A 23903-nucleotide genomic window follows, 5' to 3' on the forward strand; every position below is an offset into this window, starting at 1 on the left:
TGGGGAGCGATAGTGCAGGATGTATGGGGAGTGATAGTGCAGGGTGTCGGGGGAGCGATAGTGCAGGGTGTCGGGGGAGCGATAGTGCAGGGAGTCCGGGGAGTGATAGTGCAGGGTGTCCGGGCAGTGATAGTGCAGGGTGTCTGGGGAGCAATAGTGCAGGGAGCCCGGGGAGTGATAGTGCAGAGTGACCCTGGAGTGATAGTGCAGGGTGTCTGGGGAGTGATGGTGCAGGGTGTCTGGGGAGTGATAGTGCAGGGTGACCAGGGAGTGATAGTGTAGGGTGTCTGGGGAGTGATAGTGCAGGGTGTCCGGGGAGTGATAGTGCAGGGTGTCTGGGGAGTGATAGTGCAGGGTGTCTGGGGAGTGATAGTGCAGGGTGTCTGGGGAGTGATAGTGCAGGGTGTCTGGGGAGTGATAGTGCAGGGTGTCTGGGGAGTGATAGTGCAGGGTGTCTGGGGAGTGATAGTGCAGGGTGTTTGGGGAGTGATAGTGCAGGATGTCCGGGGAGTGATAGTGCAGGGTGTCTGGGGAGTGATAGTGCAGGGTGTCTAGGGATTGATAATGCATCGTGTCTGGGGACTGATAGTGCAGGGTGTTTGGGGAGTGATAGTGCAGGGTGTTTGGGGAGAGATAGTGCAGGGTGTCTGAGGACCGATAGTGCAGGGTGTCCGGGGAGTGATAGTGCAGGGTGTTTGGGGAGTGATAGTGCAGGGTGTCCGGCGAGTTATAGTGCAGGGTGTTTGGGGAGTGATAGTGCAGGGTGTCTGAGGACCGATAGTGCAGGGTGTCCGGGGAGTGATAGTGCAGGGTGTTTGGGGAGTGATAGTGCAGGGTGTCCGGCGAGTTATAGTGCAGGGTGTTTGGGGAGTGATAGTGCAGGGTGTCTGGGGAGTGATAGTGCAGGGTGTCTGGGGAGTGATAGTGCAGGGTGTCTGGGGAGTGATAGTGCAGGGTGTCTGGGGAGTGATAGTGCAGGGTGTCTGGGGAGTGAAATTGCAGGGTGTCTGGGGAGTGATAGTGCAGGGTGTCTGGGGAGCGATAGTGCAGGGTTTCTGGGGAGCAATAGTGCAGGGTTTCTGGGGAGTGATAGGGCAGGGTGTCCGCGCAGTGATAGTGCAGGGTGCCTGGGGAGTTATAGTGCAGGGTGTCTGGGGAGTGATAGTGCAGGATGTCTGGCGAGCGATAGTGCACGGTGTTTGGGGAGTGATAGTGCAGGGTGTCATCGGAGCAATAGTGCAGGGTGTTTGGGAAGTGATAGTGCAGGGTTTCTGGGGAGCAATAGTGCAGGGAGCCCAGGGTGTGATAGTGCAGGGTATCTGGGGAGTGATAGTGCAGGGTGTCCAGGGAGTGATAGTGCAGGGTGTCTGGGGAGTGATAGTGCAGGGTTTCCGGGCAGTGATAGTGCAGGGTGTCTGGGGAGCGATACTGCAGGGTGTCTGGGGAACGATAGTGCAGGGCGTCTGGGGAGTGATAGGGCAGGGTGTCCGGGCAGTGATAGTGCAGGGTGTCCGGGCAGTGATAGTGCAGGGTGTCTGGGGAGCGATAGTGCAGGGTGTCTGGGGAGCAATAGTGCAGGGATCCCAGGGAGTGATAGTGCAGGGTGTGTGTGGAGTGATAGTGCAGGGTGTCCGGGCAGTGATAGTGCAGGGTGTCTGGGGAGCGATAGTGCAGGGTTTCTGGGGAGCAATAGTGCAGGGTGTCTGGGGAGTGATAGGGCAGGGTGTCCGGGCAGTGATAGTGCAGAGTGTCCCGGGAGTGATAGTGCAGGGTGTCTGGGGAGTGATAGTGCAGGGTGTCCAGAGAGTGATAGTGCAGGGTGTCTGGGGAGTGATAGTGCAGGGTGTCCGGGCAGTGATAGTGCAGGGTGTCTGGGGAGCAATAGTGCAGGGTGTCTTGGGAGTGAAAGTGCAGGGTGTCTGGGGAGTGATAATGCAGGGTGTCTGGGGAGTGATCGTGCAGGGTGTTTGGGGAGTGATAGTGCAGGGTGTCTGGGGAGTGATAGTGCCGGGTGTTTGGGGAGTGATAGTGCAGGGTGTCATCGAAGCAATAGTGCAGGGTGTTTGGGAAGTGATAGTGCAGGGTTTCTGGGGAGCAATAGTGCAGGGAGCCCAGGGAGTGATAGTGCAGGGTATCTGGGGAGTGATAGTGCAGGGTGTCCAGGGAGTGATAGTGCAGGGTGTCTGGGGAGCGATAGTGCAGCGTGTCTGGGGAGCGATAGTGCAGCGTGTCTGGGGAGCGATAGTGCAGGGTGTCCGGGGAGCGATAGTGCAGGGTGTCTGGGGAGTGATAGGGCAGGGTGTCCGGGCAGTGATAGTGCAGGGTGTCCGGGCAGTGATAGTGCAGGGTGTCCGGGCAGTGATAGTGCAGGGTGTCTGGGGAGCGATAGTGCAGGGTGTCTGGGGAGCAATAGTGCAGGGAGCCCAGTGAGTGATAGTGCAGGGTGTGTGTGGAGTGATAGTGCAGGGTGTCCGGGCAGTGATAGTGCAGGGTGTCTGGGGAGCGATAGTGCAGGGTTTCTGGGGAGCAATAGTGCAGCGTGTCTGGGGCGTGATAGGGCAGGGTGTCCGCGCAGTGATAGTGCAGAGTGACCCGGGAGTGATAGTGCAGGGTGTCCGGGCAGTGATAGTGCAGGGTGTCTGGGGAGCAATAGTGCAGGGTGTCTGGGGAGTGAAAGTGCAGGGTGTCTGGGGAGTGATAGTGCAGGGTGTCCGGGCAGTGATAGTGCAGGGTGTCTGGGGAGCAATAGTGCAGGGTGTTTGGGGAGTGATAGTGCAGGGTGTCTGGGGTGTGATAGTGCAGGTTGTCCAGGGCCAAGTGAGACAGCCTGGTCAGCACAAGCGGGTGTTGGTCATTGTTTTGTTTGGGGTTGGGATGGTCTGGTTAGTGATGGTACCAGAGGGATGTGTCCAAAGGATGACGTTGTGGATGTCAAGGTTTGGGTCCTGAGGATTAAGATTAGGGACTGGGAGGCTTAGGTACAGTGACGGTGACGGTGGGCCGGGGGGCTGGGTGTGTGGTGGTAGGGGGGTGGGGGGGGGGGGGGGGGTGGTGCATTGGGGGGGAGTTGGATCCGATAGGTGGGAATGGCAGGGTAACAGCTGGATACTGTCGGATTTCATGGAAGTGGCTGTGAAAGGTCAAGTTAGTGGCGGCCTTGAGAATGGGAGGGGTCTGGGCCCGAATGTCCATTTGAACTTGGACAGTTAAGGCTTTGGGGAGGGGGGGTGGTGGAGAGCAAAGTTAAAGATATAAAGCATTATTGGTTGAAGGGAAACGGGAGGAGCTGCAAGGCAAAGAGGGGGATGTGAGGCATAATGCGGTGTTAGTGAAGGAAGATAGAGGGGGGAACCTGGTGGGTAACGGGAGGTGCTTGTCCTCCATGAAGATGAGGTGCTCACCACTGTTTAACCTGCAGTGCAATCCCACAGTGAGAGCCAGGATTCGAAGCGGGTGGAGGCTCTTCAGCCGTGGGTGAAGTTACCGGTGCACCTAGGGCACCAACTTGAAGGGCACCCTAACAACCATCAGTCAACCGGTTGGAGAACCTTGCTCAGCAGTGTTCTCATCTCTATGGTCAAACCACCCCCCCTGATGGCAGCAACATTCCTCCTGGGTCTCACTGCAGGTCAGGAGCAACAGTGAAGCTTGAGCTGAAGACTACTCCCTGTGACCGAGGCAGGGACACTCGGAGTGGGAGAAGGAAGTGAAGCTCCTCAGGGCTGGGCGTTGGCCCTGGTGTGCTGAGTTGGAACCTTGAGGTATCCAGGTTGGTAGGGTAAAGGGTGAATGTTACCTCGATGATGGCAAGGACAGGCTCTATAGAATGTTTCTCGAGGGTTTTGGAAGAAGGCTCAGTAGTGTCTGCGGACATGGCTTTCATGACCCTGGTCCAGGTAGCATAGACCCATGCACATGAATGTCTGAATGAGCAGAGGACTCCCCTGTGCTCCTTCACCGTGTTGGGGTATGTTGCAGGGTAGAGGGGGTGCGGTTGCCAGGGGTAGACCCATGTGCCAGGTACAGGCCTTCCCATTGGCTGAATCGATCAAGGATGGAGGGAGAGTTTCAAACGATGTCACAAACTACACGGGTCACCGCGCTGCATTCGCGGTGCACCTCAAGGCTGAAGGCAACCTTGCCATCTCGCTCGCCATGGTGCAACTAAAGAGGGATGCCAGGAACAGCAGAGGCCAGAGCAGCAGGAGGCAGTGGCTGCAGAGCCTGCTGAAGAAGCAATCTCAGAGGGGTCTGAATCGGGCGACATGTACCTGCTGGGCAGTCAGGTGCGCACCAAGGCCTCAACTTCAACATTGTTGCCCGAGGGTGCTTCCCAGGCAGTTTGGGGTCCTTACACCTTGCATAGCGGATGATGTGGGACAATAAGTGTGATTGAGTAGCCCCACATCATCTGCAGGCACTCAACAATGAACTGCGACTCCCTTTAACGCACACGATCGCTTGAGCAGCTAGCAGCAAGATGTGAATACGACATGTGTAAACACGGTGCGATTGATTATACATGGATTTGCAATCGTGATTGAGATTGACGGTGATTATATGCCTGTGTCACCTTTGTGACCTTAATGTTCCTTCATCTTTCTTTTCCTAACCCTACGTCTGGGTGCAGCGCTGACATCAACAGCTGGGGTGCAGGCAGCCTGCTGATGGCTATGCCCTGTGTTGACTGTGATGACTTGGGCGGGCGTCCTCTGGAGGCCTGAGGCCTAGAGGGCCCTGGCCTGCTAAGGGTCCTCTGCACAGGTGCAGGTGCAACAACCTTGACCTGACCTGCTGGAGGCCCTGGGGGCACTGGCAGAGGGGAGGTTGAGCGGCAGGGCACCCTTGGTGTGTCCGGGGATGAAGACCTCGGAGTGCCTGGCTGGCACAACGTGGAGGTACGATGGCACCTCCCCTGAATCCATGAGGAGAAGGGGCAGCTGGAAGGAGGTTGAAGTGCCCTGTCCCCCTCTTGCTTAGCCACGGCTGCACTGCCCCCACCATGGTTAGAGCAAAGGGGTGCAGGTCTGAGTGCATATCCGGCAGCCACTGTATGTGCTGCTGGACCTGGGTCTCCAAGGTGGCCGCCACCCTTTCCATGGAGGCAGCCAAGTGCTCACGCGAGAGAGGAACAGCATCAGACAGAACATGGACGGACTCCCCCAACCTCCAGCCTCTGGCACCTCTGCCTGATGTTCTCCAGCGGGTCTCCTATGGCCAACACCCAGAGGCTCATCACCTGCACGGGGTTGAGCAAGTTGGGGGGGGGGATGGGGGGGTGCCCGGTCTCTGGCAGTCCTCCAAGTGTTGGAGGCCTCAGCTCCCCCTTCCTCCACCAGCTACAGCCCCTCAACTGTGATGTGCCCACCCAGGTTGCGACCCCGGGCCTGCTCTAGAGTGTGCACCCACCCGGGGTGAATGTAGCTGCGCTGGTAGAGGGTGTGGGTGGAAGTACCCTCTGTTGCTTCTGAGGTATGGCTCTCAGAGGTAGTTTAGGGGCTGGGCCTGTGGGTGGTCTCCCTCCTTTGCCTCCCCCTTTTCTTGCTGGTACCCGGAAAGGGGATTCAGTGGCTGCCTAAGCAGTCTCCCTTATCCATGTCTCACTCTGTGGGTGCCCTGACAAGTGCAGGCCGGAGGCATCCTCGTTGGCTTCCTGGGAGAGTTGTCCTGTCTCACCTTAGGCACAGGCAGAGTCCTGCTTCTCCTCGATTATTCCCTGCGGTCTCCTCCTCAAAGCCTCATTGGAATTTGCATATTGGGTCTGCTGCTGATGGATCAAGGCCCTCCTCTTGTGGATGTCCTTGTCCTGCAGACAGACAGACAGGGGGATTAATTGTCATCATAATGGGTGCATGAAGAGTTTAGGAGCATACGTGTGTCCACACTGGCTCTTGAGCCCTCCCCCCACAAGTGGTTAACAAGCAGGATGTCCTTGCTTTCAATCCCAGATTTATTAACTGAATTTAAATTCTGATTTGAACCTGTGTGCCCAGAGGCAATGGCCTGGGCCCCTGAATTACTAACCCAGTGACATGAACCACTAGACCACCATCTTCCCACAACTACTAGGCCTTGTCCTCATTCCCTTCTCTGTCACTCCTGATAGGTGGTGACCAGGAACATTAAGAATCCATTCTGGGCCCCTGTTAGAACCACGTCTCTTAATGTAAACCCATAAGTGCGAAGCCTTTCTCTGCGTTTGCGAGTTTCAATGACGAGGGGAATTTTGTAAGTTGGGATATTGTAACAGCCCCTGAAGCTGTTGGGAGTTTCGTAATTCACAAAGCCGTTAGGGATTTGTAATCTAGCACCACTTCCCAATAAATAAAGCTGCAGCCTTGTGTTGGGACCCTGCAGGATAGTCACTGACTGTAACACACCACAAGACAATGAGAGCCTGCATCTTCCTGTTGCTGCTCCTTGCTGGAGCCTCTCGGGGTGAGTTTGACACCTTAAACTTGGAGTTCTGTTCATGTTCAGGGGCTGCAATGTTAACTTGTTAACCTAGTGTTCAGGGTAAGACATCCCCTGAATCCCAGATGCCCTCAATGCTTATTTTTTTTACTGTGCCTGCTGGAACAAGTGTCTGCAAAACTTTCACCACATGTCCTCCTTCTCGGGTTCATTCGTTTAGTGCTTCTGGTTTGCTGTCTCTCACTCATGGTGTCTCACTCACTGTTTCTCGCTCACTGTTTCTCATTTTCTCTCTCTGTCCTTTACTCACTGTCGCTCTCACTCACTGTCTCAATCACCCTCTATGTCTCTCACTCATTCTCTTTCATTCACTCTCCTGTGTCTCAAACGCTCTCTCACTCACTCGTTCAATCAATTTCACTCTCTCTGTCTCTAACTCACACTGTGTCACACTCATTCACTCTCTCTCACTTTCTCACGCTCTCATTCACTCTCACTCACTCACTCGCTCACTCATTCTCTCTCATCCTCTCTCACTTTCTCATCTCTCTCTCTTTCACCTTCTCTCTCATTGCCTCACATACTTTCTCACTCTCTTGCCCTCTGTCTCACTCTCTTTCTCTCTCAAGCTCTCTCACTTGCTCTCTCTCTCATTCACTCTCACTCATTCTCTCTCTCACTCTGTCTCTCAATTTCTCTCACCCATTCTCTCTCACCATCTCTCACTCAATCTATCTTTCACTCCCTCTCTCTCACCCTCTCTCACTCACTTTCTCACCCTCTGTCTCTCTCCCTCTCACTCACTCTCCCTCACAGTCTCTCATACTTTCTCACTCACTCTCACTCTCAATTTCAATCTCATCACTCCCTCTCTCATTCCTCTCTCTCTTATTCTCTCTGTCACTCATTGTCTCTCATTCATTCTCTCTCACCATCTCTCACTCACTCAATCTGTCTTTCACTCCCTCTCTCTCAATCAATTTCTCATCCTGTCTCTGTCCCTGTCACTCACTCTACCTCACACTCTCTCATGGCCTCTCGCTCACTCTCTCTCTCTCATACTTTCTTACTCACTCTCACTCTCTCTCATTTTCACTCTCACTCACTCTCATCACTCTTTCTCTCTCTGTCACTCTCTCTCTCACCCCTCTCTCTCTTATTTTCCCTCTCCCTCTCACTCACACTCTCTCGCACTCTGTCTCTCTCAGTTATTCACTCTCTCTATCACTCTTTCTCTCTCTCTCTCGGACTCTCTCTGTCTCTCACTCCCTCTTTCTCACTCTCCCCCCTGAAAACTCTATATTCTCCTCATTGCTGTATTTGATTCAGGAATATCTTCCAGCAGTTAACCAATTATTGAAGGTGAATGTTGGAGGGAGATGGATTGAGATATCAGTTATGGCCCCATTACACCTGACAGACTCTGCTTTTCTTTGGAACAATTATCCTGGTTGGGTGACCTTTTATTCCTGAAACCTGCTCTGGGACAGATGGTAGTTGGGAACCAAACCCATCACCTTAAGCAATTTTACTTGAACTTGGTGTCACCTCATGTGAGAGATGCAATTCTGGCTGGAGGCACTCATGGAGGTTTTAATCACATAAGGATTATGTAAACTGAAGTCAATGGGAATCAGGGGGAAAACTCCCCGCTGGTTGGAGTCATACCTAGCACAAAGAAAGTTGGTTGTGGTTGTTGGAGATCAATCATCTCATTTCCAGGACATCACTGCAGGAGTTCCCCAGGGTAGTGGCCTAGGCCCAACCATCTTTAGTTGCTTCATCAATGACCTTTCTTCCATCATAAGATCAGAAATGGGGATGTTCACTGATGATTGCACAATGTTCAGCACCATTCACGACTCATCAGAAACTGAAGCAGTCCATGTTAAAATGCAACAAGACCTGGACAAAACCCCAGCTTGGGCTGACAAATGGCAAGTAGCATTCACACCACACAAGTGCCAGGCAATGCCTATCTCCAACAAGAGAGGGTCTAAGCATCACCCCTTAACATTCAATGGCATTACCATCACCAAATCTTCCACTATCAACATCTTGGGGGTTACCATTGACCAGAAACTGAACTGGACTAGCCATATAAATACTGTGGCTACAAGAGCAAGTCAGAGGCTAGGAATCGTGTCTCAATTAACTCACCTCACAAATGCCTGTCCATCCTCTACAAGGCACAAGTCAGGAGTGTGATGGAATACTCCCCACTTGCCTGGATGAGTGCAGCTCCCACAACACTCAGGAAGTTCAACCAGGACAAAGCAGCCCCGCTTGATTGGCACCACATCCACAAACATTCACTCCCTCCACCACTGATGCACATGGCAGCAGTGTGTACCATCAACAAAATGCACTGCAGCAACTCACTAAAGCTCCTTAGACAGCACCTTCCAAGTCCACGACCGCTACCATCTAGAAGGAGAAGGGCAGCAGATAGATGGGAACACCACCACCTGAAATTCCCCTTCAAGCCACTCACCATCCTGACTTGGAAATATATCGGCCGTTCCTTCACTGTCACTGCGTCAAAATCCTGGAACTCCCTCCCTAACAGCACAGTGGGTGTACCTACATCACAGGGACTGCAGCGGTTCAAGGAGGCAGCTCACCACCACCTTCTTTAGGGGCAATTAGAGATGGGCAATAAATGCTGGCCCAGCCACATTCTGTCAATGAGTAAAAATAAATAAATAAAAGCAATTAGAAGTCTTTGCAAGATTAAAAATTGCTTAAAAATGCTTGAAAAGAAACATTCACCTCAACACTCCAAGGTTTCTGGGACTCTAGAGGCACGTGTAGTGCTGCTGACATTAAAGGGACATGGCATTGGTGTTTCTGCACCTCGTCACTACCCCTCATGTCTCTCTGCGCTAGCGGCTGCATCTGCAAACAGGACAAAAAGTCCATAAAGCTTGAACACAAAAAGATGAAGTCATGGTTTCAATCAGGGTCAGCAGTGCAGGCCTCAGACTTGCCGCTGACTGGAAAATCTGACCCTGTTTTTTAAAATTCCCGTGTTATTTTTCTCTCGTGCGTTTTCACTCACAGCCGTGTTCCAGACGCCAATCTCCAATTCCTGGAGACTCCATGGCCTGGAGGGTCGGCAACCCCACATCCCATGGAACTCGAGCCTATCCGCCGTTCGATGAGATCATGGCTGATGTGCGGCCTAACTCCAGCTACCCAGCTTTCTCCCATGTCCCTTCATCCCCGTGTCTAACAAAAACCTCCCAGTCTCAGATGAAAACTTAACTATTGACCCAGCATCAATTGCCATTGGGGGAAAAGAGTTCCAGATTTGCACCACCCCTTGTGTGTTTACATTAGACTACATAGGGGATATGGCACAGAAACAGGCCATTCAGCCCAACCAGTCCATGCTCCACTCAAGCCTCCTAACCTTCCTCATCTAAATCTTCAATCGTAACCCTCTATTCTCTTCTCCCTCATATGCTTATCTAGCTTCCCCTCAAACACGTCTGTACTATTCACTTCCTGCTTTCACCCCTGGAAAGTCTGGCTCTAAATTTTCAACTATGTCCCTTAGACCCCACAAGCAGCGGAAATATTTTTTCCCAATCTACCCTATCAGTTGCGTTTAATGTCTTGAAAACTTCAAACAATTCACCCCTCAATCTTCTAAATTCTAGGAAAGTAGAAGGAAACAGGGCTATTCTTGGGATTGAGGGTCTTGACTTATGAAGAAAGGTGGAGCAGGTTGGGCCTGTACCCATTGGAGTTTAGAAGAATGAGAGGAGACTTTATTGAAACAAATAAGATCCTGAGGGGATTTGATAGGGTGGGATAACAGGAGGATGTTCCCACTTATAGGACTAGTCTGAACTAGGGGACACAGTTTAAGAATAAGAGGCCTACCATTTAAGATGGAGGCGAGGAGAATTTTTTTTCTCTCAGAGGGTTGTTAGTTTGTGGAATTCTCTTCCCCTGAAAGCAGTGGAGGCTGGGTCATTGAATTTATTCGAGGCTGAGTTAGACAGATTTTTCATTGACAAGGGGGTCAAGGGATATAGTGGGGGTGGAGGGGGAGGGATGCAGATGGCAAAGTGGACCAGATCAGCCATGATCTTATTGAATGACAGAGTCGGCTCGAAGGGCTGAATGGCCTACTCCTTACCCAAGTCCCATGTTCCTATGGAATACAATATAGTTTGTGTAACCCATTCAAGGTGATGTGTAATCCATTATCTGTATGGAATCATTCTCTGTCATGGTGAAACATGGGCTTTAACAAGTGACGTCTCTCGTTCTCTCTCTCTCTCTCTCTCACTTTATCTTTCTTTTCAGCTCTCGTCTGCAAGCAGATCTGGGGGCGCATGAAACAAATCGACGCCAGCAATGGTCAGGTGTTTGCAGTGGATTTCCAGGGCAACGTGTACACCAGAAGGGCTGAATCCTGGGCCAGAGTGCCAGGGAACCTTGGCCACGTCACTGTGGGTGCGGCTGGAGTCTGGGGAGTTGGCAAGGACCAAAAACTTTATCGATTGGTTGACGGATCCTGGGCTATGTTGGCAGGTAAGCTCTTCGACTCCTGTAAAACGGCTGAGCTCATTAATAATTGACTTGCATATCTCAAGGGCCCTTTGCGTCATTTTGGCTGCAAGGCACTTTGAGAGATTGACCTGGGGCTTTGAAGATTTGTTCAAAATTCCCCAATTCGTGTCATTTATCTAATTTATATGTTTGTGGGAGCACAAATTGGCTACCACCTCTCCTGCATCACAACAAGTGACTACATTTCAACAGTGCTTAATTGACTGTAAAATGCTTTGGGATGTGTAAGGGGCCATATAAATGCATTGTTCTTTCTTTTTCTCGGCCTTCCTTGAGTGAAAGAACATTGCAGCCATCAAAGGACTATTCGTTGTTATAACCATAAAAATGTGTGCTGCACATCATGGCGTCACCAGTCCCAGCCATAATTTGCATCATGTAACTGTCCTCCGCTCACTGCATTTTGCTGGAGAAATTATCCTGCTTCAATTTCGGTCATGGGCTCTATTTGCTGTAGCTCATGCAGACCCTTTACAAATATACTTTGCAGACATTTTGCTCCAATGGTGCTGTTTAAATAGACTCTGGATTCTGTTTGTTGCAATGCACTATTTAAGTAGACAGTAGATTATTTCTTGTCATGCACTGTTTAAATAGACTGTTTGCTGTGCTGTGTTGTTTAAATGGACATTGTAGACTGTTTGTTGTGCTATGTTGATGAAATAGACTTGTATATTGTTTGCTATGCTGTAGTGGTTAAATAGACTCTGCAGACTGTTTGCTGTGCTGTGCTATCTAAATACTCACTGCAGACTGTTTGCTGTGCTGTGCTATCTAAATAGACACTGCAGACTGTTTTCTGGATTACACTGTTTAAATTGACTCTAATTGTATACTAGACTCTGTAAAAATGCACTGTTTGTGAGTTCCACCCCCACCTTCAACTCACTCATGTGGCATCTTGACGTCAATAGAATGTCATCCTCTCATCCAAATGTGCTTCCTCCTGACAGGACTGCTGATGCAAGTCGATGTTGGTGGGGATCAGATTTTGGCCGGGGTTGACAGAAGCAACAATATATTTTGTTCCAACAAGAATGCCACAGTCGCAGCAGCCAGCTTTTCCACCCCAGCTTACAGTCAAATCCACGGCAAGATGAAGTATTACTCCTGTGGACCCCAGACTTGCTGGGGCGTCAACGCTAGGGGCTACATCTACTGCCGATTGCACGTCCACCCAAAGGCCTGCATTGGATCGCATTGGCGGAGGGTATCTGGCAGATTCTTGATGGTTGAGGTTGGAACGGATGGCACTGTCTATGGAATAGGACACACTGGGATGATCTTTCGCAGGTAAGGCACACGGGCAAAGGGTCTTGGCTAAAACCGGTTACTCTGTTCCAAAAATAAACATGTAAGAAGATATTTCTTCCCCCCTGTTCAGAGCATCATAGAAATGACCAAACATTTGTAGAAAGGAAGGAGGCTATTCGGTCCATCGTGTTGTCTCCTAGCCATCCAGCCTAATCCTACTTTCCTGCATTTGGTCTGCGGCCCTTGTAGATTACAACACTTCAAGTACATATCCAAGTACTTTCAGGCAGTGAGTTGCAGATCCTCACCACATTCGGTGTGAAAATCTTTCCTTCAGTCTCCGACCACCTCTTATCTGAAATCAAAGCCCCCTGATTATGGGCCCCTCAGCCAAGGGGAACAGTGCCTTCACATCCACTCTATCTGGACCCCTCATAATTTTAAACTCTTCAGCTAAGGCTCCCCTCAGACAAAGTACTGAGGGAGTGCTGCACTGTTGGAGGGTCAGTGCTGAGGGAGGACTGCACAGTCTGAGGGACAGTACTGAGAGAGTGCTGCGCTGTCAGGGGGTCAGTACTGAAGGAGCACTACAGTGTCAGAGTCAGTACTGAGGGAGTGCTGCACTGTTGGAGGGTCAGTACTGAAGGAGTGCTGCATTGTCAGAGGGCATTCCAGAGGGAGTGCTGCACTGTCGGACGGTCAGTACTGAGGAAGTGCTGCACTGTCAGAGGGTCAGTACTGAGGGAGTGCTGCACTGTCGCAGGGTCAGTACTGAGGGAGCGCTGCACTTTCTGAGGAGTAGTACTGAGGGAGTGCTGCACTGCTGGGAGGGGTCAATATTGAGGGAGTGCTGCACTGTCAGAGGGTCAGTACTGAGCGAGCACTGCACTGTCAGGGTCATTACTGAGGGAGTGCTGCACTTTCGGAGGGTCAGTACTGAGGGAATGCTGCATTGTCAGAGGGGCATTCCAGAGGGGGTGCTGCACTGTCGGAGGGTCAGTACTGAGGGAGTGCTGCACTGTTGGAGGGTCAGTACTGATGGAGTGCTGCATTGTCAGAGGGTCAGAACTGAGGGAGTGCTGCATTGTCAGAGGGCATTCCAGAGGGAGTGCTGCACTGTCGGACGGTCAGTACTGAGGATGTGCTGCACTGTCAGAGGGTCAGTACTGAGGGAGTGCTGCACTTTCTGAGGAGTAGTACTGAGGGAGTGCTGCACTGTTGGAGGGTCAGCACTGAGGGAGTGCTGCACTTTCTGAGGAGTAGTACTGAGGGAGTGTTGCACTGCTGGGGGTGTCAATATTGAGCGAGTGCTGCACTGTCGGAGGGTCAGTACTGAGGGAGTGCTGCATTGTTGGAGGATCAGTCCTGAGGGAGTGCTGCACTGTCGGCGAGTCAGTACTGAGGGAGTGCTGCACTGTCAGAGGGTCAGTACTGAAGGAGTGTTGTACTGTCGGAGGGTCAGTCCTGAGGGAGTGCTGCACTGTCGGAGGGTCAGTACTGAGGGAGTGCTGCACTATCAGAGGGTCAGTCCTGAGGGAGTGCTGCACTGTCGGAGAGTCAGTACTGAGGGAGTGCTGCACTGTCAGAGGGTTAGCACTGAGGAAGAGCTGCATTGTCAGAGGGGCATTCCAGAGAGAGTGCTGCACTGTCGGAGGGTCAGTACTGAGGGAGCGCTGCACTGTTGGAGGGTCAGTACTGAGGGAGTGCTGCACTGTTGGAGGGTCAGCACTGAGGGAGCGCTGCACTTTCTGAGGAGTAGTACTGAGGGAGTGTTGCACTGCTGGGGGGGGTCAATATTGAGGGAGTGCTGCACTGTCAGAGGGTCAGTACTGAGGGAGCACTGCACTGTCAGGGTCAGTACAGAGGGGGTGCTGCACTGTGGGAGGGTCATTACTGAGGGAATGCTGCATTGTCAGAGGGGCATTCCAGAGGGAGTGCTGCACTGTCGGAGGGTCAGTACTGAGGGAGTGCTGCATTGTTGGAGGATCAGTCCTGAGGGAGTGCTGCACTGTCGGCGAGTCAGTACTGAGGGAGTGCTGCACTGTCAGAGGGTCGGTCCTGAGGGAGTGCTGCACTGTCAGAGGGTTAGCACTGAGGAAGAGCTGCATTGTCAGAGGGGCATTCCAGAGGGAGTGCTGCACTGTCGGAGGGTCAGTACTGAGGGAGCGCTGCACTGTTGGAGGTCAGTACTGAGTGAGTGCTGCACTGTCAGAGGGTCAGTATTGGGAGGGTGCCGCCTTGTCTTCCTGATTGGACGATAAACCGAAGCCCATCTGCCTCTCAGATTGACGTAAAACATCCCACAGCCACGCTTGTGAAGAAGAGCAGAGAGGCATTCATCCCGGTATACTGCAGAAAATATTCACCCCTTCATCACTATCACCAAAAAACACATCTGCTGGTTGCAAATTTCATTGCTTTTTGCGGGATCTTGCTCTGTAAATTAGCCGCCACGTTTCCCGACATTACATTAGGGGCTACTGTCAAGTTGTAAAGCGTTTTGTGACATCGAGTGAACGGCGCTATGGAAAGGCAACTTCCTTCCTTTGAAACTCTTGGCCCTGACTCCCCGTGTGCAATGCCATGGGAGGCTGGCTGAGGGGCAAGTGAATTATTTGTAATTGTGAAACCCTTGTGCCTTTATTCTGCAGAGTTGGGATCTCTACAAGGAAACCCGAAGGGACGAAATGGGTCCTCCTTCACTTCTTGGGCAGGAGGTTCCGGCACGTTTCGGCCGATCTCGGAACTCTCTGGCTGGTAGAGACCAAGGGTACCATCATTCGTTGCCACTGAAGTCGTGAGAGTGGCACCAGCACGGAGGAAACCATTTGGCAGAATATTGCAGTTTTGTGAAAGAGAAGTTCCCTCTATCTGTCTATGTCTCTGTGTCTGCTGGATTTTGAATTAAAGTGTGGCTCTCATTCCATCTCAGTAAAAGTCATTGCAGCCATGGAATAAATGATGTGTGAAGTACACTCATTTTCCCTGTATTTAACCATGTAAACATGTCACGCTGTGATTACACCCTCCAACCACTGGGGACGTTCTAGCTGACATCTCCTCCCATCTTGTGTCCCAGGACCATGTGTGCTGCGTGCAAAGGGGCTGGGGGCGAGGAGGCTGCAGATGTCTCAAGATGGTCCTTGGTCAGATGGTGACTGGTCAATTTTTGACATAATGGTGTTTGGTTCTGCCAATCATTAATTTGTTAATTGTGGAAATGATTGAGTTTTACTCTGTATCTAACCCCGTGCTGTACCTGTCCTGGGAGTGTTTGATGGGGGCAATGTAGAGGGAGCTTTACTCTGTAACTAACCCCGTGCTGTGCCTGTCCTGGGAGTGTTTGATGGGGACAGTATAGAGGGAGCTTTACTCTGTATCTAACCCTGTGCTGTACCGGCCCTGGGAGTGTTTGATGGGGACAGTAGAGAGGGCAATTTGACCCTGAACCACAGAGAGAGATATTCTGGACAGGTTGACCGAAAGCTTGGTCAAAGAGGTCAGCTTTGAGGAATATCTTAACGGATATAGAGAGAGAGAGAGGCGGAGAGGTTTAGGGAGGGAATTCCAGAGCTTAGGGCCCCAGGCAACTGAAGGCACGGCCGTCAATGGTGGAGTGACAGAAATACAGCGGGGAGGAAGCCTTTCCATTTTATATATAGGGAGGGAAGCCTCTAAGACGGTCCTTAGAATTGACCTCTTTAACAAGCATTTGGCTACCTGTCCCAGTATCTTCATGTGAAGTGTCAATTGTTGCCTGATTACGCTCCTGTGGAGCACCAGGAGACTTTTTTTTATGACCTTAAGGTTGCTGTATAAATGCAAGTTGTTGCTGCTGCCCAAATTTCTTTGGAACCTCAACTATTCCTCCTCAAATGAAACCTGTTTTGACTGCTCTCTCTGCCACACAGCCGCCAACTTGGATACCAAAGTGATTTTACATTTTAGACTGGCACTTGCCCCGTCAGGGATTGGTTAATGGTCTTGGGCGGGGGAGGTAGGACGGGACCTGGGACTTTCTGGAGCTGCATGCCACTAATAATCGCAACAGAGCTTCAACAAAGGCTCTCAGTTTGCCAGAGGCTGAACTTGTTTCACTGCGAATAAACATCAAATACCATGGTTACCAAAACAATTTCAGATCAAGGTTACATTCACCTCCCACCGCCAGCTCTGTCCCAAGAGCTTCTGCATTCTCTAAGTACAGAGTCATCCTCCAATTGCTCTTCCTGTTCTGCAGAGTGAGTAGTATTCATTGCGACCCCCTGCTCAGAGTCAGAAGCTCATGGCTTCTTGTCCCTCTGCAGGAACTCGCTTTCCTCTATTGAGGGTGCCGTCTTTTGGATGAGATTAAATCGAAGCTCCATCCTCCACCAGCCTTATAACCCTCCAAAAATCTTTGATTCAAGTCAAGAGTCAAAGAAATTTACAGCACCGTTGGAGGCAATTCAGCCCATCAAGTCTCCGCTGCTCCAGTCAAATTATCAGTCTGCTTATCAGCTATCCAGTACTGGATGAGCAGAATTTTTGTCCCAATTAAATATTGAGAGGATCGAAATCACTGTTCTTGGTCCGCACTCCAAACTCCATTCCTTAGCTACCGACTCCTTCCCTCTCCCAGGCTATTGTCTCAGATTATGCCAGTTTGTTAGCAACCTTAGTCTCACATTCGATGCCAAGATGATCTTACAACCACATATCCGTGTCATCACTATGACCGCCTACTTCTGCCCTGCTGTTTTCAACCCTGTCCCAGCTTATCCGCTGCGGAAGCCCTCATCCTTGTCTTCATTAACTCCAGCGCGGACTGTTCCTGTGCATTCCTGACTAGTCCCCACACTCCACTCTCCGTCATCCAGTGGGCATCCAACATTCAGCTGCCTGCGTCCTCACACAATGGCCCATTCATCTATCACACTGCGCTCGCTGACTGGACATCACTGTCTCCGTCACAGTGCCATCATACCCTCAACACCCATCACACCCCCATTATACCCCCAACCCCCATCACACCCCCATTATACCCCCATCACACTGCCATCACACCCCCAACCCCCATCACACCCCCATTATACCCCCATCACACTGCCATCACACCCCCAACCCCCATCACACCACCATCATACCCCCAAACCCCCATCACAAATGCATTATACCCCCAACCCCCATCACACCCCCATTATACCACCAACCCCCATCACACCCCCATTACATCCCCATCACACCACCATCATACCCCCAACCCCCATCACACCACCGTCATACCTCCGACCCCCATCACACCACCATCGTCGCCCCAAACACCCATCACACCCCCATTATAACCCCAACCCCCATCACACCCCCATTATACCCCCATCACACTGCCATCATACCCCCAACCCACATCACACCACCATCATACCCCCAAACCCCATCACACCCGTATTATACCCCCAACCTACATCACACCCCCATTATACCCCCAACCCCCATCACACCCCCATTATACCCCCAACACACTGCCATCATACCTCCAAACCCCATTATACCCCCAACCCCCAATCACACCCCCATTATACCCCCAACCCCCATCACACCCCCATTATACCCCCAAACCCCCATCACACCACCATCATACCCCCAAACCCCATCACACCGCCATCATACCCCCAACTCCCATCACACCACCATCATACCCCCAACCCCCATCACACCCCCATTATACCCCCATCACACACCCATTATACCCCCAAACCCCATCACACCCCCATGATACCCCCAAACCCCATCACACCACCATCATACCCCCAACCCCCATCACACCCCCAAACCCCATCACACCCCCATTATATTCCCAACCCCCATCACACCACCATCATACCCCCAACCCCCATCACAGCCCCATTATACCCCCAAACCCCATCACACCACCAACATACCCCCAAACCCCCATCACACCACCATTATACCCCCAACCCCCATCAGACCCCCATTATACCTCCAACCCCCATCACACCACCATCATACCCCCAACCCCCATCACACCCCCATTATACCCCCAACCCCCATCAGACCCCCATTATACCTCCAACGCCCATTACATCCCCATTATACCGCCAAACCCCATCACAATGCCATCACACCCCCATTATACCCCCAACCCCCATCACACCGCCATTATACTCCCAGCCCCCATCACATCCCATTATACCCCCAACCCCCATCACACCCCCATCATACCCCCAACCCCCCATCACACCCCCATTATACCCCCAACCCCCATCACACCACCATCATACCCCCAACCCCATCACACCACCATCATACCCCCAACCCCCATCACACCCCCATTATACCCCCAACCCCCATCACACCACCATCATACCCCCAACCCCATCACACCACCATCCTACCCCCAACCCATATCACACACCTATGATACCCCCAACGCCCATCACACCCCTATTATACCCCCAACACACCGTCATCATACCTCCAAACCCCATCACACCCCCATTATACCCCCAACCCCCATCACACCCCCATTATACCCCCAACCCCAATCACACACCCATTATACCCCCAAACCCCCATCACATCACCATCATACCCCCAAACCCCCATCACACTGCCATCATGCCCCCAATCCCCATCACACCCCCATCATAACCCCAACCCCCATCACACCACCATAATACCCCCAACCCCCATCACACCCCCATTATACCCCCAAACCCCCATCACACCACCATCATACCCCCAAACCCCATCACACCATTATACCCCCAACCCCCATCACACCACCATCATACCCCCAAACCCCCATTACACACCCATTATACCTCAACCGCCATCATACCCCCAAACCCCCATCACACCACCATCATACCCCCAACCCCCATCACACCCCCATCATACGCCCAACCCCCATCACACAACCATTATACCCCCAACCCCCATCACACCCACATTATACCCCCAAACCCCATCACACCCCCAACCCCCATCACACCACCATCATACCCCCAACCCCCATCACACCACCATCATACCCCCAAACCCCCATCACACCCCCCTTATACCCCCAACCCCCATCACACCCCCATTATACCCCCATCACACCGCCATCATACCCCCAACCCCCATCACATCACCATCATACCCCCAACCCCCATCACATCCCCATTATACCCCCAAACCCCATCACACCGCCATCATAACCCCAACCCCCATCACAGCCCCATTATACCCACATCACACCGCCATCATACTCCCAACCCCCATCACATCACCATCATAACCCCAACCCCCATCACATCCCCATTATAACCCCAAACCCCATCACACCGCCATCATACCCTCAACGCCCATCACACCCCCATTATACCCCCAACCCACATCACACCGCCATTATACCCCCAACCCCCATCACATCCCCATTATAACCCCAACACCCATCACACCACAATCATACCCACAACCCCATCACACCACCATCATACCCCCAAACCCCCATCACACCACCATCATACCCCCAAACCCCCATCACACCACCATCATACCCCCAACCCCCCATCACACCCCCATTATACCCCCAAAGCCCATCACACCCCCATTATACCCCCAGCAGACCGCCATCATACCTCCAAACCCCATCACACCCCCATTATACCCCCAACCCCCATCACACCCCCATTATACCCCCAACCCCCATCACACCCCCATTATACCCCCAAATCCCCATCACACCACCATCATACTCCCAAACCCCCATCACACCGCCATCATACCCCCAACCCCCATCACACCCTCATTATACCCCAATCACACCCCCATTATACCCCCAAACCCCCATCACACCACCATCATACCCCCAAACCCCATCACACCCCCATCATACCCCCAACCCCCATCACGCCACCATCATACCCCCAAACCCCATCACAGCACCATCATACCCCCAACCCCCATCACACCCCCATTATACCCCCAACCCCCATCACACCCCCATTATACCCTCAACCCCCATCATACCCCCATTATACCCCCAGCCCTCATCACACCGCCATCATAACCCCAACCCCCATCACACCGCCATCATACCCCCAACCCCCATTACACCCCCATTATACCCCCAACCCCCATCACACCCCCATTATACCCCCAACCCCTCATCACACCCCAATTATAGCCCCAATGCCCATCACACCCCAATTATAGACCCAACCCCCATCACACCACCATCATACCCCCAACCCTCACCACACCCCCATTATACCCCCAACCCCCATCATACCCCCATTATACCCCCAACCCCTATCACACCCCCATTATACCCCCAACCCCCATCACACATCCATTATACCCCCAAACCCCATCAGACCCCCATTATACCCCCAACCCCCATCACACCACCATCATAACCCCAACCCCCATCACAGCGCCATCATTCCCCCAACCCCCATCAAACCCCCATTATACCCACAACCACCATCACACCCCCATTATATCCCCAACCCCCATCACACTCCCATTATACCCCCAACCCCATCACACTGCCATCACACTCCCATCACACCCCCAACCCCCATCACACCCCCGCCCCAAACCCCATCACATCCCCACACCCATCACACCTCAACCCCCATCACACCCCCATTCCCATCACACCCACAACCCACATCACACCGCCATTATACCCCAAACCCCCATCACACCCCCATTATACCCCCAACCCCATCACACCACCATTATACCCCCAAACCCCCTTCACACCACCATAATACCCCCAAACCCCATCACAACACCATCATACCCCCAACACCCATCACACCCCCATTATATCCCCAACCCCCTTCACACCCCCATTATACCCCCAAACCCACATCACACCGCCATCATACCCCCAAACCCCGTCACACCACCATCATACCCCCAACCACAATCACACCCCCATTATACCCCCAACCCCCATCACACCCCCATTATACCCCAACCCCCATCACACCCCCTTAGTACCCCCAACCCCCATCACACCCCCATTATACCCCAACCCCCATCACACCCCCTTAATACCCCCAACCCTCATCACACCCCCATTATACCCCCAACCCCCATTATACCCCCAACCCCCATCACACCCCAATTATAGCCCCAATGCCCATCACACCCCAATTATAGCCCCAACCCCCATCACACCACCATCATACCCCCAACCATCACCACACCCCCATTATACCCCCAACCCCCATCATACCCCCATTATACCCCCAACCCCTATCACACCCCCATTATACCCCCAACCCCCATCACACATCCATTATACCCCCAAACCCCATCAGACCCCCATTATACCCCCAACCCCCATCACACCACCATCATAACCCCAACCCCCATCACAGCGCCATCATTCCCCCAACCCCCATCAAACCCCCATTATACCCACAACCACCATCACACCCCCATTATATCCCCAACCCCCATCACACTCCCATTATAACCCCAACCCCATCACACTGCCATCACACTCCCATCACATCCCCAACCCCCATCACACCCCCGCCCCAAACCCCATCACATCCCCACACCCATCACACCTCAACCCCCATCACACCCCCATTCCCATCACACCCACAACCCACATCACACCGCCATTATACCCCAAACCCCCATCACACCCCCATTATACCCCCAACCCCCATCACACCCCCATTATACACCCAACCCCCATCACATCGCCATTATACCCCCAACCCCTATCACACCCCCATCACACCCCCAATCCCCATCACACCGCCATTATACCTCCAACCCCCATCACACCCCCATTACACCCCCAACCCCCATCACACCCCCAACTCCCATCACACCCCCAACCCCCATCACATCCCCAACCCCCATCACACCCCCAACCTCCATCACACCCCCATCACACCCCCATCCCCCATCACACACCAACACCCATCACACCCCCATCACACCCCATCCCCCATCAAACCCCCACCCCCATCACACCCCCATCACACCCCAATCACACCCCACCCCCATCACACCCCCATCACACCCCATCACACCCCCATCACACCCCATCACACCCCCACCCTCCATCACACCCCCATCACACCTCCACCCCATCGCACCCCCACCCCCACCATCATACCCCCATCACGCCCCCACCCCCATCACAGCCCCCTCCCATCACTCCACGCAACCATCACACCCCACCCCATCACCGTTAGGGAATGGGGAAAGAGTGAGAGTGTGTGGAAAGAGAGAGAGGAATGGGGAAAGAAAGAGGGGAAATGGGGAGGGAGAGGGAGAGATTGGGGAAAGGAAGTGTGGGAATGGGGAGAGAGGTAATGGGGAAACGGAGAGGGAATGTGGAATGCGAGAGAGAGGGAATGGGGAAAGAGGGAGGGAATGGGGAAAGAGTGAGTGAAAGGGGAGGGAGGGCAAATGGGGAGAGAGGGAATGTGGGAGGTAGAGGGAATTGGGGAGAGAGAATGGGAGAGAGGGAGAAAATGGGGAGAGAGGGAGAGAATGGGAAGGAAGGGAGAGAATGGGGAAGGAGGGAGAGGGATTGGGGAAAGAGAGAGGGGGAGTTGGGAAAGAGAGGGGAAATGGGGAGAGAAGGAATTGGGAGGGAGGGAATGGGGAGAGAGAGAGGGAATGGGGAGAGGGAATGGGGAGAGAGAGGGAATGGGGAGAGAGGGAAATGAAGAGAGGGAGAGGGGAGAGAGGGAGAGAGGGGATGGGGAGAGAGATAGAAGGAATGGGGATAGAGGGAATTGGGAGAGAGAGAGAGAGAGAGAGAGGGAATGGGAGAGAGAGAGAGGGAATGGGGAGAGAGGATTGGGAAAGAGGGAGAGGAAAAGGGAATGGGGAGAGAGGGGAGTGGGGAGAGAGGGAAATGAGAAGAGAGGGAAAGGGGGAGAGAGAGAGGGAAAAGGGGAGAGAGAGAGGGAAATGAGGAGAGAGAGAGGGAAATGGGGAGAGAGAGGGAATGGGGTGAGAGAGAGGGGATAGGGAGAGGGAGAGTGGGAATGAGGAGAGGGGGAATGGGGACAGAGAGCACGAATGGGAGGGGAGAGAGACAGAGAGGGAATGGGGGGTAGAGAGAGAGGCTTTGGGGAGAGGGAGAGAGGGAATGGGGGAGAGGGAATGGGGAGATGGAGTGAGCGATTGGGAGAGAGAGTGAGGGCATGGAGGAGAGAAGGAGAGGGAATGGGGGAGAGGAAATGGGGGAGAGAGATAGAGAGAGGGGATGGGAGACAGTGAGAGAGGGAATTGGGAGAGAGAGAGGGAATGGGGAGAGAGAGGGAATGGGGAGAGAGAGAGGAGAGAAAGGGGATGAGAGAGGGAATGAGGAGACAGAGAGGGACTGAGGGGAGAGAGGGGACAAGTGAGCGAACGGGGAGACTGAGAGGGACTGGTGGGAGAGGGAGACGGAATGGGGAGAAAGAGAGGGGGTTTGGGGGAGAGAGGTAGAATGGGAGAGAGAGAGAGGAAATGGGGAGAGGGAAAGGGGGAGAGAGAGGGAATGGGAAAGAGAGAGAGGGAATGGGGAAATGGGAAATGGGGGGAGAGAGGGAATGGGGGAGGGAGGGGACGGGGGCATGAGAAAGTAGGTGGAGGTGGGGGAATGGGGAGCATAAGGGGGAATAGGG

The 23903-nt window shown here is 52.8% G+C and overlaps 1 protein-coding gene across 1 annotated transcript; it reads left to right on the forward strand.

The window, feature by feature from the left end:
- The first annotated feature begins 10763 nt into the window (after positions 1-10763).
- On the forward strand, positions 10764-15174 carry LOC121270996 (fish-egg lectin-like). The gene is made up of 3 exons (XM_041176682.1): positions 10764-10962; positions 11955-12294; positions 14907-15174. Exons 1-3 carry the CDS (start codon positions 10764-10766, stop codon positions 15046-15048), a joined length of 681 nt encoding a protein of 226 aa, XP_041032616.1. The 3' UTR covers positions 15049-15174.
- Positions 15175-23903: the final 8729 nt, after the last annotated feature.

Source organism: Carcharodon carcharias, chromosome 29 (assembly GCF_017639515.1).
Source record: "Carcharodon carcharias isolate sCarCar2 chromosome 29, sCarCar2.pri, whole genome shotgun sequence".
NCBI classification, from domain to species: Eukaryota; Metazoa; Chordata; class Chondrichthyes; order Lamniformes; family Lamnidae; genus Carcharodon; species Carcharodon carcharias.

Excerpts from the sequence above, each read along its gene's own strand:
- LOC121270996 (XM_041176682.1), top strand. The coding sequence starts at position 10,764 with ATGAAACAAATCGACGCCAGCAATGGTCAGGTGTTTGCAGTGGATTTC. Across the intron at positions 10,963-11,954 it reads ATCCTGGGCTATGTTGGCAG|GACTGCTGATGCAAGTCGAT; the intron begins GTAAGCTCTTCG and ends TCCTCCTGACAG. Across the intron at positions 12,295-14,906 it reads ACTGGGATGATCTTTCGCAG|AGTTGGGATCTCTACAAGGA; the intron begins GTAAGGCACACG and ends TTTATTCTGCAG.